Here is a 15,107-nt window from a genome sequence, read left to right on the forward strand (position 1 = left end):
GAATTCTAATTCTAGCTGGCCTGACAATTCACCCCGTGCCTTTGGGGAAGGCTCTTCCCCCTCTCTGCCTCAGTTTCTTTCTCCGTAAAAATTACTTTTTTTCAAAAAGCATTATGAATCTTGCATATGCTGTATTTCAAAAATACCAATCAAAAGTAGTTACTAATGCCATTAACTATGTCTTTTTTTCATCTCTCTCTTTAAGAAGTCAGGGAGGTTATTTTGATTTCAAGTTTTTAATATAAGATTCTTGAAACACCTTCCAATTCAAATTCTCAGGTTGAAGTATCTCAAGCATTTTGCACAAATTCAGTTAGAAATACCTTATTCTTTTTTTCCTAAAAGAAATCTTGCCTAATCAATTTAAGAGCACAATATTCTAATCATTTTTGAATGTTCTGATAACTCTTGTACCTCTTCACATGAAGTATGCTATGGTCAGATTGTGGAACAAAACCTGATGAATCTAGTAGAAATACCAGTGTGCTATACTTAGAAAAAAGATAAAAAATGTCAGATACTTAAAATCTGCATGGCACTGTTGTACGTTACTTCCTCTGTGACAGGGTATTTTGGCACAAAACACATGAAAAAAGTCCATATAATGCCTTAATCCAATATATGGAAGAGAATGTCCTAAATGAGTCATTTGCTCATTTAAAAGCAGTAAATATCTTTTAATGTCCTGGATGAATTTCCATCTGCTCTCTTTCCTTAGAAAGAGGCTTTGAAAATTAAAAGGTGGAGGGAAGCAATACATTTTCCTATTGCCAACAATGCTGCTATTTAGAAGACAACACAGGAGAAATGTCTTCAAATGATTTTTCTACATTAATACTCCATCTCCTAAAGCCTCAGCTTTTTTCATAGTTTATCTGTTACATTGATTGAGGTTCCTCTGTAATGGAGTTACTTTTCTGAGTAAGCAGACAACAGAGAGCAACAGGGAGAGGGCTTTCAAAGCAAACTCCTTGTGACTTACCTTCTATCTTAAATGAGTTAAGCTAGGGTTTTTTATTAATGAGAAGACTGTAGGAAAGTATAATAGTCTATTCAGTTCTGGAAAATACTATAGGTAGGACTGCTGTATATAGAAGCTTGTCAACTAGACAGTTTACTACATTGGAAGAAAATGCAGCAAGAAGGATTTTTTTTATTTGTATAAAATATATTGTTCTTCCAGGCTGTAGTGAAATAGTTTCTATTTAATTGCAGAGAAATCCTAAGAAGGTTACAGCAGTGAAACATTAAAATTCTAAGGGCAACTAATAACATTAAAACTTTATAGCCCCAGATAGAATAATTTAGACAAAAACAACATGAACATATGTTTTGTGTAATAATAACAAACATTTATAGCTGTCAAGAGAGAAAAACACAGGTTTATGCACACCTTAATGGCGTGCATGGGTGAGCATGAGTATATTTAAAACATAATATATTACAAAATTGACAGCAGGCATGACTCTTCTGGGTACTATGTTAAATCAATGAATAAATTACCAAAAGTGTGTTGTGGCTGTTTGGATGTGTAATTGAGCTTAACGTATGTAGTGTTATTTCAAAAGAAACTATTCAAGGAGTTTCTAGACCAATCCACTCTGCATCTTTACTAAGCTGTTTACAAATAACAATAAATGAAACTGTCTCACAGTAGGAAGGAAGTTTACTTATACACATTACGTAAATGGGAGAAAAGTTAATTTTAATATGTTTTTCAGGAATTAAAACCAAACTTATTATAATATTGCTAGAATTCACTGAATTGGAAATCAACATTTTTCATGTTCAATTTTAGATTTATTTTAATTAGCTGATATTTTGCAAACAAAAATCTTTGCCTCAATACATGTCAGGAAGAAGTCCTCTGCAATAAATATGGATGCTTGTGCAGTATCTCTACTGAAGAGTAAGAATCAATGCCCAAATAAATGAACTAGCAAAAAGATGAACTTAAATATATTCTGTTTATTTCCTTAATATATTTCTTGTCCAACTTTTAAAAACATTTTTTACATTAGAAAAATGCGAAAGTAGCTTTTAAACCTTATTGTTGTTGACTACTTAATAAGAAAAAAAAAACAGATTTGCAAACTAACCCATTAATTGTCATATTTGGAAAAAACTAGGAACATATGTCTATTCCTTAATTCAGGGCTATTTCATCTTACTACATGCAGAATTTGTAAAAGAGAAAATGATCCCATTTTCTTGCATCTATCTTTATGTTTTGCAGTTCTAGTAGTATTTGGTTATTCTACAGTGCTCTGAACTTCTTGGACTTCAAATCTAATATAGGAAGGGCAGTCTGTACAAGTTAATACATTTACTCAATACCCTTGCAGTCTCCAGGAAAATTTGCCAAACCAACAGTAATGACAGAAAGGACAAGCTGACCTGATCACAGCCACCTTCCTCTTGCCCCCTTCTTCCAAACTGAAATGACTGTCCTCAAATGCAAGCAGTCATAAATGCACTATTCTAAACTTCTGTAGCATGTCATAGCTTTAAGTCATAGTATTTCAGAATACATGGTGCTGAGCTCTTCAACAGATCTGAACTTTTTTCCTTTGCAATTTTCTATCTCTTTTCTCAACATTTTTCTCCATTTCATAAGGGATGATGTGGATTGTCAGCATCGACCATACTTGTGATTTTCTTAGGGCTCATAAACCAAGGATTAAGGCATTCTGTGCTGAATGCCTGTCTCGTTTCTATAACATGACTGTAAAGAGGAAAAATAGGAAAAAGAAATGAAGTGTACATGCCCAGATGAGCTATTCTTTCTCTCTGGTGTGGTGATGGTTCATAAAGCATGCTATGGGGTGATTATAAAAGAATATGGCATACCACCTGTCTCCTGGTCAGAAAACCCATTTTACATTTAAAGCCATCTTAGGTTAACTGTCATTAACATTTACAGCTGCCCATGGGATATGGCAAAGTACACTACTATCACACATATTTTTGTTGCAGTTACTTCCAAGTGTTTAAGGAAGAAGTCAAAATTTCTAAATGTGATGCAGTCCCCATTGTATCTCCCATATCGGTTACACTATCTTGGGTCAATATAATTATCATGAAATGAGGAGCATCTGAGGTACTTTAAGAAAGGCTTAATTAAAAATGCAGATAAAATACTAAAAAACAAAAGGGCAAAAAAAATATAACCCACAAGTAACTAGACCTGAAATACAAACGTGTAAGATGGCAATAAGCATCTTGCAGTCTTTTAGTATTTTAGCCTATATTTCACCAAATGACCTAGTGAAAATGTTGGGGTTTTTTTCATAATGTAGATACACATAAAGAAGTCAGGTCATACAACACTCAGCATTGTACGCTGTTGCCTTCTAACAGATTGGCTTAAAAAACTAGCAAAATCTGTAACATCACTTTGAATTTAAAGTTTAAGTGTAGTCAAGTATACTGTGCCACAAGACATTTAAGAATAAGTCAGTTTTAAAATGCAGGTTGTCCAAGTAGATTTTTCCTTCAAACATTGTTTTATCTGATTTCCCTTTTGTGACCACCCTAGTGAAGAACAGCTGCTTTAAGTATACAGATGAGACTAGAACTAAATGATACTACAGGTTAAATCATTGCTAGAAGATGTTCCAAAAGACTAAAATAAGAAGTGAATTGAAAAAAAAAAAAAAAGGAAATGCCACCAAATCATGCTGAATATAAAAGTAATTAAAAGAATTTAAAAAGAATAAAAACATGCAGAAGATAAAATTTACCTTTATCTTATAGTATCTTTGTTCACATCAATGTTTCTTTTGTTCTCTATTACACGTTTAATCATTCTCAGACATCAACCATAACAGCAGAAACTCAAATACCTGACTGATAATTAAACACAGTAATATTTATAAGAAGTTAGTTTATTCTGCAGATAGGAACACTTAATTTACTGCATAAATACAATGAAAGTAAAATTTCTTTTTAAAGATCAGAGGAGTGCCATGCCAGTCACTCTTTAATGGAATAAAGCAGTAATTTTTGTTTTCAGACCAATAATACAAGTTTAATAAAATGACAAAGTTAGAATGCTATTAACAGAAGCAACAATCTTTAGTAATGACAATTGGCAATAGCATCCATACTGAGCTGTCATTTTTAAAGTACAGGATTCTTAGAAGACTATAACAAAAAGGAAAAATTAGCTTTTCAAACATGATTTTTTAAAAAAAGCAAAACACAGTGGAGCAATTTGGCACCAAAAAAAAAAAAAAATCTCAGTACAGCAGGCAAGCAGCATTTACTCCACTGAATCCTGCACTACCAGAAGTGAACAGGTGATATTGCATTGCTACTCCTAGAACTAGAAAAACCAAAATAGACTAGTGATGAAAGTAGAAGATAATAACCTTGTAAGTCCAACCACGAACTTGGTACACCAAGACATTTTCAGTCACCTAGGATTCCTTCTTTTCACTTGCTTATTTATTAATTTATTTTAGTATGTTCCATCAACTTCTGAACTCAAACTCAAAAAAAAAAAAGTTCTGTTTCTGCTGTGGCTCTGAAATCTTGAATGAGCACATGGGATTCTGAGCCCACATAGAAAAGGAGCCAAGTAATAGCTCAGACAGGCTACCCTAGAAATTTCTGCTTTAGAACGGCAGATGTTGAGTTTCAGTAAAATAAATCTGTGTATATTTGTGTGTGCATGTTACTAAAAGTTACTAAATGTGGATTTCTCTGGAAATCTGAGAAACTTGTGAAACAATGGGTGGACATGAATAAGCAAAACGTTCCACCAACATTCACTGCTGAAAATATGTTCTATTGAAAATAAAAGATCAAAAATTCAATGAGTGTGCAGAGAGAGTAGAATGGACAGATACCGGCAAAATAGAAAATCAAGGCTTTGCGTGGTTAATATTTAGTTTATGTCACTTAAGATAAATATATGAATATATGCTCAAATACCCTTGAGGGTTTTTTTTCAAATATAGGCCAAATCTAAATGGGATTTTTGCCTAAATAAAACTTGTCAGAGTTGGTCTTCTTATGCATGTGAAGTTACAACAGCCTAACACACTTTCAGAGTTTCAGATAAAAATGTTCAAAGATTCAAATAGCATTATGATAAAATTTGCCCCTTGGGCATATGCCAGTTTAAATATCTGTTCTCATCAAGTTTTCAGTCTGCACTTGTTCTCAGTGGAGTGATTTAGATTTAAAACATCTTTCAAAGTGAACTCCTGAAGTAAAAAAATCATAATTTCTTTGCTAACTATGTAAGCATAACTGTTTCTACTAACAGTGATGGTTGTTAAAGAGCATATAGTTGCCAAAAGTAATCAATATACAGAATCTAGAATCATCAAGGTGTGAAAATGAGAAGATATTATAAGTACCACAGATACCTTGGAGTCCTTGATCACATCTTCAATTAGAATATGACTTTTGATATATTTGCAGTAAATTTTATGATATGCTGGTTAAAAATGCACCTACGTTTTATAACAGGACTGAATATTGTGCTTAATAGTACATACAATTTAGTTGCAAAAAATATGACTTTTAAAGCATGACACTAAATTTTATGTTTGGTAGTGAGTTCAATAAATCACAGATAAGGTGATTATTTTGATATTCACTAGAAAAAAATTAGGAGCTCTGCTACTGTTTTAGAAATTTGGCTTATAAAGATTATTAGAATTATTTTAGATACTATGAAAACAATGCTGTAATACAGAATTTGCAGCAAATATGCAAGGAGGTTGATGCATATATGAGAAAACAATCTCTGTGATCTAAAATGGGACACAGGTTTGCTTAAGGACTTCAGGGGCATCATATCTTGAAAAACTAGCAAAATATTTGGTTAACTTATGATATAGAGAGGTTTTACCAGGGGTCATGTAACCTGAAAAAAGATGTTTAGGATGGAGCTATTGTTCATTTGTTTTATTGTACTCCAAACACTGGCTGCCTAACTTCATTCCTTTTGCTGTGAAGGGAGATTCTGAATTAAACACAAAATCATTCCTCCTGCCCACTAAAAGGCATACAGTTCATATACTCAGGAGAAACAGCTTCTAGTAAGCAGCAGTGAATCTACTGTGTAGAAGCCAACTATACGTCTAACATCCCTAAATGTTTTTTTTGGGCACCTTTGATGCTTTTGCTTTCGATCATCCTGGAAAAAACTACGATTATTGGAACAAAAGAAACATTTTCAAAATAGAGCTCTCCCAGATATGTAGCATCTAAAATCTTCAGTCAACTGCAAATTACTTCCAAAAGCAATGGTACCAATCCATTTACAAGCACATCTGCATAATCCTGCACTTTAGCTGGTAGTTACTATTGCAACATTTACCCTCAAAACAATGGGTGGGTTAGGTTCATCCCAAGTGGCCATAGAAACACAGGCTGTGGATTTCCAGCCAGTGGAGAGGAAGGCAGTGGGGAAGAACCACACATCCCCTTTCCCTGTGAAGCAGCCAAACATCACCACTATTCACAACAGACTCACAGAGGTACGAGAGAAGGACATAATTTGATTTACAGCCCTTCCTGGAAGACCTCGGCTGTAAATCCTTATGAACAGCCAGATGGAATGTAACGTTCTTCCTCTGGAAAAAGGAAAAGTAGTTCTGACACCTCCTTCTCTCAGGGTGTGTGGGGGAGAAAGCCCTTGTAAAAGAGCTGACCAAGGCAAGGCTTTAAGGCTCAGTTTGCTTATGCCTGTGTTTTGGAAAAGGCCTTGGTGTAATGATGCAAAAATTCAAATTTTATGAGCTTGGAAACTTAAAATCACCCCAAAATGACTAGCCTGGTTAAAGTATTTTAATTCCTTTACCAAAGGATAGATACAAAATACAAGACAGAAGAATCTTGGCAGTTTTATGAATATTATTCTGTATGCAATGTATCAATTTAAGATTGCATACACTTAGAAACTTAAAGGAAACATTCTGTACATAAAATATTAGGTGATTATTTTGGGTTTGCCTGGGTTTTTGAAAGTTTCTGCTTAGCTGAAGAAAATTTTGCTTCAAAGTACGATAAAGAGAGGTACTTCCTTGTCAAGGTACTGGTTTTGTCAATAAAAACCCCTGCATCAGAAAGGTACTGAAACGTACTAAAAGTCTATGTTTTCTTTCTATCTATATTAAAATTATTACACAAAATTTTTCAACTAATTCTCAGAGTCTGGTACAGTACTGTCAACAAAGCTTTTCTGCTCAGTTGACACAATCACACCTTTTATACACTTCAGTAGATCCCCTTTTTCTCTATTTCTTGTTTCTTTAAGTAAGATTCACTATAAGTCAGTCCATTCAATTTTTCATATTCAGGTTCTCCTTTTACCAGTGCCAGCTTCTGCTACTAAACTTATTCCAAATCATATTTCTGTTTCCTTTTATTCATTCACTCTAAAATGATGTGTAAAATTATGGTTTCATCTTTCAAATCTTTCCTGAAGATACTTTTTTGTTTATGATGTTGGCTAAGTCTGTGCACATTCTAGATGATGTCTGTAACATTAAAATTACATAACTTATAAAACAAGGTATTAAAAACTAGCAAACGGAGGAACTTGAAGTGTCTAGCTGCATTTACAGACACAAAATTTCCTTCCTCTTGCTTTTTTTTTTAGGTTCTCTTCATGGTTTTATCAACTTAGTTTGTTTTGACTAGCTTGGAAATTCTCAAAGGATGTTTTTAATCGTATATTTGGATAACAATTAATATCAAAAGAATTCAGTCAGGTTTCACATCCTCCAGCAAAAGCACTAAAAGACAGGCTTATTCCTCACAAAACCAAAATTTCATCTACAGATTTACAGAAGGATTTTATAAAAAACACTACCCTTTTTATCCATTTGACCAACTCATACATGGTCCAAATCCCCACCATAGAAGCTGACAGACCAAGAATACTAAAATACCACATACTAAAATACCTAAAGCCAAGGAAAATAATAACTGTAATTCATTTTTTCCTAGTACAGCAGAATTAACAGCATCATTTATACTTAAGACTGGGATCACAGTATTTTTACTCTAGACTTCCAAAGTTCCCAAAGATTCAGGATTGAAATGTCACATGAATGATTTTGAATTGTTCAGCTGCTAGGCACAATAATAGTATTTATGTATGGATAGCATTTTAAATATTCAACAATTTAAGACTATGCCTCAATGGCAACGTGGCAGAACCTTCTGTTCTAATTGTAGGAAATCACTTCCCTATTACCATCCTTTGAAGTAGTGAATGGTGAACTACAGACCTCATAATACTTTTCATAATACTTTGTAATACTTTTCAGCAGAGAAATATGTTGTAAGGTATTGTAAGGTATTTTATTTACCAGTGAAAGGTAGTAACTATTAAACTGCATCTGAGGCTATCCAGTTGTTCTGAACAGAAGAAACTAATACATTCAGTTGAAACTGCAAAGAATTAAGGTGGCAGATGGTAATTACTAATACTGGAAGTAAGACTGGGTAAATGTGGTTAGATCTTCAGTTTAATGTCTCATCTATGAGGTGTTGCATTCATGACATAAAACTCTTCTGCGTTTGTATGGGAACGTGGCTCATTATGGACACATTAGAGGAAAAAAAAACAACTTTTCTTGTACCTTTCTTTTCCAAGAAAAGACTTGATTAAGCCATGAGATAACAATAGACCAGAATGGCATGTGTATCACCAGATGAAAGGCCCTTTCCATATGCCTGTACAATGTCAGAGACAAAAGTCTGATTTCCATTTTATTATTTTTTCAGATTTTTACTGATGAAGTGATGGCTATTTACTTGACATTTTATTCCCCAGTATTAAGAACATGAGACACAAAGTTGAATACATGAGTCTGATCCTGAGTTTGTGAATGTGGAAAATAGAGAAAGAGGGACTATAAGGTAAATAAATAAATTCAGTTTGAGATGTGAAGTTTTACAAGTCCCCTGTAACTTAAACTCCAGCAACCCAAGCAAAATGACCCTTCTAGTGCTATTCCTGCCCTTTCATTAGAAACAACCAAGTGAAGGAGAATGAAGGCCAGTTACACGTGCTATTTGACAACTTTAAAGCACTAACCACTACAGTAATATATACAATACTCCACTTGCATATATTGGACACCAAAAAACACAGTTTTCAAAGTGGTTATGTAAGTAAAACCACTAGATTCTGAAATCATGCTCACTGTTATCTGTTATAATATTTAAAACTTTCCCAGTAATAAACTTGGCCTGCTTTTAAATAATGAAAGGCATTGCAAAAAAAATACTGGTATGTTGCTCTTAATATTACTGCCCATGCATTATACTCATGTCTGCAGATTAAAAATACAGAGTTGCTAAAAGACACTGAAAGAAAATTATCTACTCACAAATATGATATTTCTCTGCACTAATCATAAAGATGCCAAAACATTTTATTTGTATATTCCTTTTATATAAAATTATTGATCTAAATGTTGCAGTCATAGCAGTATGATTGGATGGCCAGGACGAGTTACAAGTCTGAAGTAAAAAAGAAAGGATTGTTATCATTCTCTTTGCTCTGTCTTGTTGCCCATTTCACAAAGTCATTCTCATACTAGCAGGATGTGATTGTTCTGAACTGTAATATTTAGTCCACCCACCAAGTCTGAGACCAGTGTCACTATAAAACCATCTTTAAAGGAGCGTTCCCAGAATCCCAAATTGTGGTAGATATTAAACAGCTTCACCAAGTTTTCACTTTTTAAATGAAAATCATTTTTCTGTGTACTGAAGACTGTTTGTTTAGAATGGTTATAAAAACTGTAAAATTATGTGCAACTGAGTGGGAAATGATCCCATAAGTGTGGGATGTTTAATTATCTATCAAGAGGAAATTACACTGGTTTTCTTTTTCCCTTTATGCAAAGGTTTGTTTAACCACTTCAAACCCTGAGCCATCTACTATTTCTGTAATTTTCAGGTTTACTTTATTAAACGTGTTTTTACGTCTTCCTCTAAAACTCTTCAAATCCTTACTGCTTCTATGATTTACCCCACTATAGAGTTAACACATTCTTCCCAAGAGTGTTTTTTTTTACCTGAGACAACTAAGTCAAATTTCAATGTTCTAAGCATTAGGCACAATGTCTTAGGTAGTTTCCTGCTTGTTTCTCTGAATCTGGAATGGAAAATTAGAGATGTTTTTCAGTAATAAAGCAATTATTCTGGAAAGAAACTTGTCCAGAAGTACAGACTACATATATATTTGCAGAGTTCACCATTATTCTTCTAACCTACCAGCCTTTAGGTTCTGATGTTATACTCTGAACTCTTGCCAAAAAAAATCCCAAAACTTAATTAAAAAATTTACTTGCAGAACAAAAATATCCGGGTCCAAAAATTATAGTAATGAACTAACTTTACAAATGCATGTTGGGAGCAGAACTTACAACTGACCCTAAGAATACTATTCCATACCATGTTCAGTGAAGGAGAATGTCTACAATGGGTAATTGCTATTAAGATTTGTATGCTTTTAGAGGACATCACTTACAGAATTAACTTGCAAGCTCTTCAGAGAGCCATGAATTTTTCCACCAAATTATGATTTAAATAGATCAGAGTAATATTGGAGAAGTTACACTCACAGCCACTAGATAAGAAAATACATCATGTTGTTTTTCAATACCACTCTTTACTGTTTATTGAAAGCAACACTGTTCCAGTAGGCCTTTCCTGACTCAATTAAAAAAAAGAGATCAGTTACAAAACGAGTGGTCTCAGACATTTTCAAAAGGTGAAAAAATGCAAGATATATGAAAACATTCCTCCTATTTCCAGATATTTTCAAATATTACTTACTATTTTCATCAAGAGAAAATACGTACCTTAGCTAAGTGTCTCAAGATTCTGAAGGAAAGTCAAGTGTATAGCATGTCGTGTACTACTCATAATGTTAGATCAGTACTTGTTGGAATGTGTCATGGCAATTTTGACATTCATTTATAAAGGTACTTTTCAATGCAGTAAGAAGACAAAACTTTATATCCTTCAATTTAAACTGAATACATTCATCAATTCTTTTTTTTTTTATAAAAATGACGGAATAATAGTTGTAGTAAATACTTAAAGAGATCTCACTGGTTTTTTAAGATCTTACAGAAACCGTAGTACCTCAGAGGAGTTTAGGCACTAGGAATGTTTAAAATCAATCCTTAAAAGCAATCACTATAAACCACTATTAAACTTACATACAATAAAAAGAAAAATTTCCTTAGAAAAATCTGAATTCTTGAATAGAAATGTATTTCTGGAGTACAGAACATCCCTCTTCCCATCCCACTTTTCATTGGTCTTATAAAAAATGCCATAGTGTTATGAAAACATGTTTTAAAAATTCTTAAGGGAAAAGTTTCCTAGGGTCTTTGAAATTCCTCCTTTCCCTATTTCTTTACAGATTTCTAACACCAACACTGTTCCTGTTGTTTCTCAAAAAAGGTAAAAATAAAAATAACCTCTAGGTATAATCTTTAGATTTTCTATTATACTTCTCAAATTCCTTTTGGTTTTGTAACAAATGCAAACTGAAATCTACATTTATATTACTGACTGTATTTTAATTTCAGTTAATCTTGCAGCACGAAGAAGTAGATGGTGTTTGACCGCACTATTGCCCATACTTAGAAGAATCATATAGGGATGTGATTTAATTAATTAAATAACCTGAAAATATTTTCAGTTTCATCAATTTTTGTCTACTTTTTTTTTTTAATCTAACTGTAGGCACCAAAAAAAAAAAAAGGCTTTGCTTCAGGTTCCTATCTCTATAATAAAAAGCATAAGGCAGCGAGCTACCACCTATCTATATGAAAAATTTACTGCAACTGCCCCATCTCCATTTCTCTCCTTTTAAGCAAATATTTGAATACAATTATTCCAAGCTAGGGATTCCATAATTTTCACAGAAAAATCAAGCTGGATTTTAGAATACTTTTTACATGATAATTTTGATCAAGCAGTTAAACTTTTGGCCATGGATGAGTCAAGCTGTTCGGAGATATGGAATCATATTACTGGCAGGGTAAAAAAATAATCTTTGAGCTAGTCTGTTTACTTTAACAGACCTAATTATGAAATCAAGTGTTACTCCACCACCTAATTCCTAAAGGAAGAGCTATATAGCCCAGGATCATTTTCCATCACGCAAGCGATGAGGGATATCAGTTCAAATTATGTCTCCTGCAAATATGTGTTTTCCTGTAGTTTTATTTCATTGTTGTCCTTGGCTCTTCTTCCATCATCTCTAAGATCATTCTTGCTATGTAGAATTATAGTAAGAAAACACCAGAACTTTTCATGTAATCCTAGCCAAGAGTTACTCTACAAACTACACTCTGGGAAGTACTGAATACCCATGCTAAGAATTGTCCAGCATCAGAATCAGAAAATCTACTCAGCACAATCATCTCTGTTATTCCTAGAAACAAGAATTGTGAATTTTTCCTTGCATTTCAGCCTGATGTGTGTCAAGATTTTGAGGGTTTTGATTGCTCTGCTGCATATTCTTTGCTTAAGAAACACCTCTGCTTACTACTGGTGGTAGTGAAAGGTCATGGACCCTACACCACAAGTTTCTGTTGTGTGTAGCATCCCTACACTGCTTGCACCAATTTGAAAAAGCATGGTCTGTATTTAAAACGCTCTTACAAATATTGTTTGGCAACTGGTAAGTACTATATCCTTCTTTAAGAATTAATATCCACAAAATTATGATAGGTGTCAATACCTTGTTCTTAAAGTACTTGTATTCAACACAAGCACTATTATGGACATCTTCGAGCAAAAAGATTTGTGAAAAGGCATATGACCTTCTTCCCACTACAATGGCCATCTCCTAATTAAGCAATGCATCTGATAGTCATTAACAGGAATGAGATAATGAATCACTTTCTCTCTTCTTTGCTAATTTGCTGTAACCAAGCGGCTAATGGATGTCAGAGCTGAGTGATTGCACTGATTATAGTGATTTATAGTTGCAACAAAACAATTTAAAACCATTCTGATTATTCATGTTAAAGATGCTTTATGTTTTGTTTACTAAATGTTTTATGTTCCCCTCATGCCCCTCTACACAGAATGAGACAGGTCTTCCTGGAAAACTTGAAAGTTCTAAGATTTTTTTTATTGTTTCAGAGTAAGGCATTTCATTTTGTTTGTAAAAAAAAAGTTTACCCAGTAGAAATGAAAAGCCTTAGGGTGGAAAGAAAACTTCAGTGGTGCCTAGTTCAAAAGAAGAAGGAAATAAGAGGAAATAAGGCAAACTTCAAGCCACTTACCTTAGGGCTCCCAGTCCCTTCCTCATTCTCTGCAGACACATCAGTAGCCAGTATTTCTGCTTTGATGATATCCAGAGCCCTAAGAATCCAGCTGTGTTGCCGTTTGATTTGCTTCTGTAGTTCTTTCCACTGACTTGCAATCATCTGCAGCATGTCCTTCAGTCCTTCTCCACAATGAAGGGGTAAAAAGTAAAAGCTGTAAACTCAACAGCTTCTTTAAATATTATCCTTTATTCAAATAATAAGCAGGATATTTAAAATAATAAATGCAACAAGAATTTTAGTGTGTTTTCTCAGCAATAAATCCAAGCATTACTATTGTTCAGACTGCAAAACAGGGCTATAGGGTCAAACATTTCTTTTAGCCATCATGGTAAATTTTGATAATGCTTCAGCTGACAGTTTCAAGAGAAAAATTCCACATAAACTGTCATTCCCCTGGCAGTAGGGAATACTGGTAATCTTCTCCTCTAATATCTAGTCTTTATCTTGAAACATTTCGTAATCTTCCAAACACATTTTTCTTGCCTCCAACTCCTTTAAATATTTTCTGTAGTTTACACATTACCGATTTTTATGTCTATGGTGATATGCACTACTCTTCTTTGCTATGGCTATCTTTTTAGAACTATATATACAAGTCAGTAATTTCTTATAGCTTCCCTTTACACAGATCTGTCTGATCTGTGAAACAAGAGGCACACATATAACATAATCAGAAAACAGTAGACCAAAGAATAACTTCAACCTGGATGAAGAGCATGCTATGTGGGCCAAAATTAAGATGGCATTCCGTAGCAGTATATGCTGATTAAAACCTTATTATCAGACAAGTCACGCAAACATCTAAAAATATAGGAGGTGGTAAGCATAAAGGGAAATCAGTACATCTGTCTCCCTCCTCTGCATTTAAGGCCTCTGCAAAAAAGACGTACCTAACCAAAAGAAAAAGGTATTTTTAATTTTAATCTAGTGCTCATAAATATATTTAAATCAATGTAAGAATTAGTTTAAGTGGTAAAATAAAGCTTTAGCAATGCAATTACCCATGCAGAGTATGTAAATACATACATATATATTTGAAATACTAATTCATTATCTTAATGTTATTTCCACAGCACCTATATCAAAGAACATGTCAGTGTGAAGTTTTCAGTGATGTGATGTCAATTGAAACTCAGCTGAACAGCAAGACCAAAATAAAATGAACAGACTATTTGCAGGCAGTATTTCATTTTATAAGTATCACTGCATTGTATGCAGTATATGAAACATTTATAAATCTTGAAGGTCAATCTGATAATGTAAATATTAATAATACATAAGGAAGTGAATATATGCAGTAATTTACAGCAATGCTTCTTCATTCTTTAATAGTCTGGAGACATAAAGACTTGCAATATTTCAGAAGGATTTACCTGATTTGTGAGATACAATAAGCTCAAGAAGTTGGCGTCCTTCTTCTACCACTGCTTCTTTTAAAGCAGAGTGGCTATCTACATTCAACTTAAAACTCTGGGGGAAAAAAAAAAAAGAAAGAAAAAAAGAGAGAAGAAACCTCAGCATCAGACATTATAGAGGCAGTTATTGTAAAACACATGTACAAAATTACTTGTTTTTTATCAAGAACCACATCCCTATTTACCCAATAGCCAAACTAATTTGTGATACTAAAAGCTACTGATATTTTGGATCTGGGCTCAAAATGTTTCCATCAGATCAGTAAAGTGCATCTGTGTTGAAACAGCTGACATATCTAGACATTCATTAGGTTTTATGAAAAGTCACAACCCGCAGGCTATATCTGGAGTAACT

The 15,107-nt window shown here is 33.6% G+C and overlaps 1 protein-coding gene across 9 annotated transcripts in view; it reads right to left on the reverse strand.

Moving 5' to 3' along the window:
* Nucleotides 1-15,107, reverse strand: part of AKAP6 (A-kinase anchoring protein 6) — a 275,069-nt gene that overhangs the window by 126,855 nt on the left and 133,107 nt on the right. For 8 of the 9 annotated variants that reach the window (XM_051806225.1, XM_051806228.1, XM_051806229.1 and 5 more), the window contains 2 exons: nucleotides 14,711-14,807; nucleotides 13,293-13,459 (listed from right to left, as the gene is read on the reverse strand). In XM_051806225.1, the coding sequence (XP_051662185.1) occupies nucleotides 13,293-13,459; nucleotides 14,711-14,807 (264 nt within the window). The remainder of the gene's footprint in view (nucleotides 1-13,292; nucleotides 13,460-14,710; nucleotides 14,808-15,107) is intronic. The other variant, XM_051806231.1, reaches the window with a different exon arrangement.

This window comes from Manacus candei, unplaced genomic scaffold (genome assembly GCF_025592945.1).
Source record: "Manacus candei isolate 608988 ecotype Guabito, Panama unplaced genomic scaffold, ASM2559294v1 h1tg000067l, whole genome shotgun sequence".
Lineage (NCBI taxonomy): Eukaryota > Metazoa > Chordata > Aves > Passeriformes > Pipridae > Manacus > Manacus candei.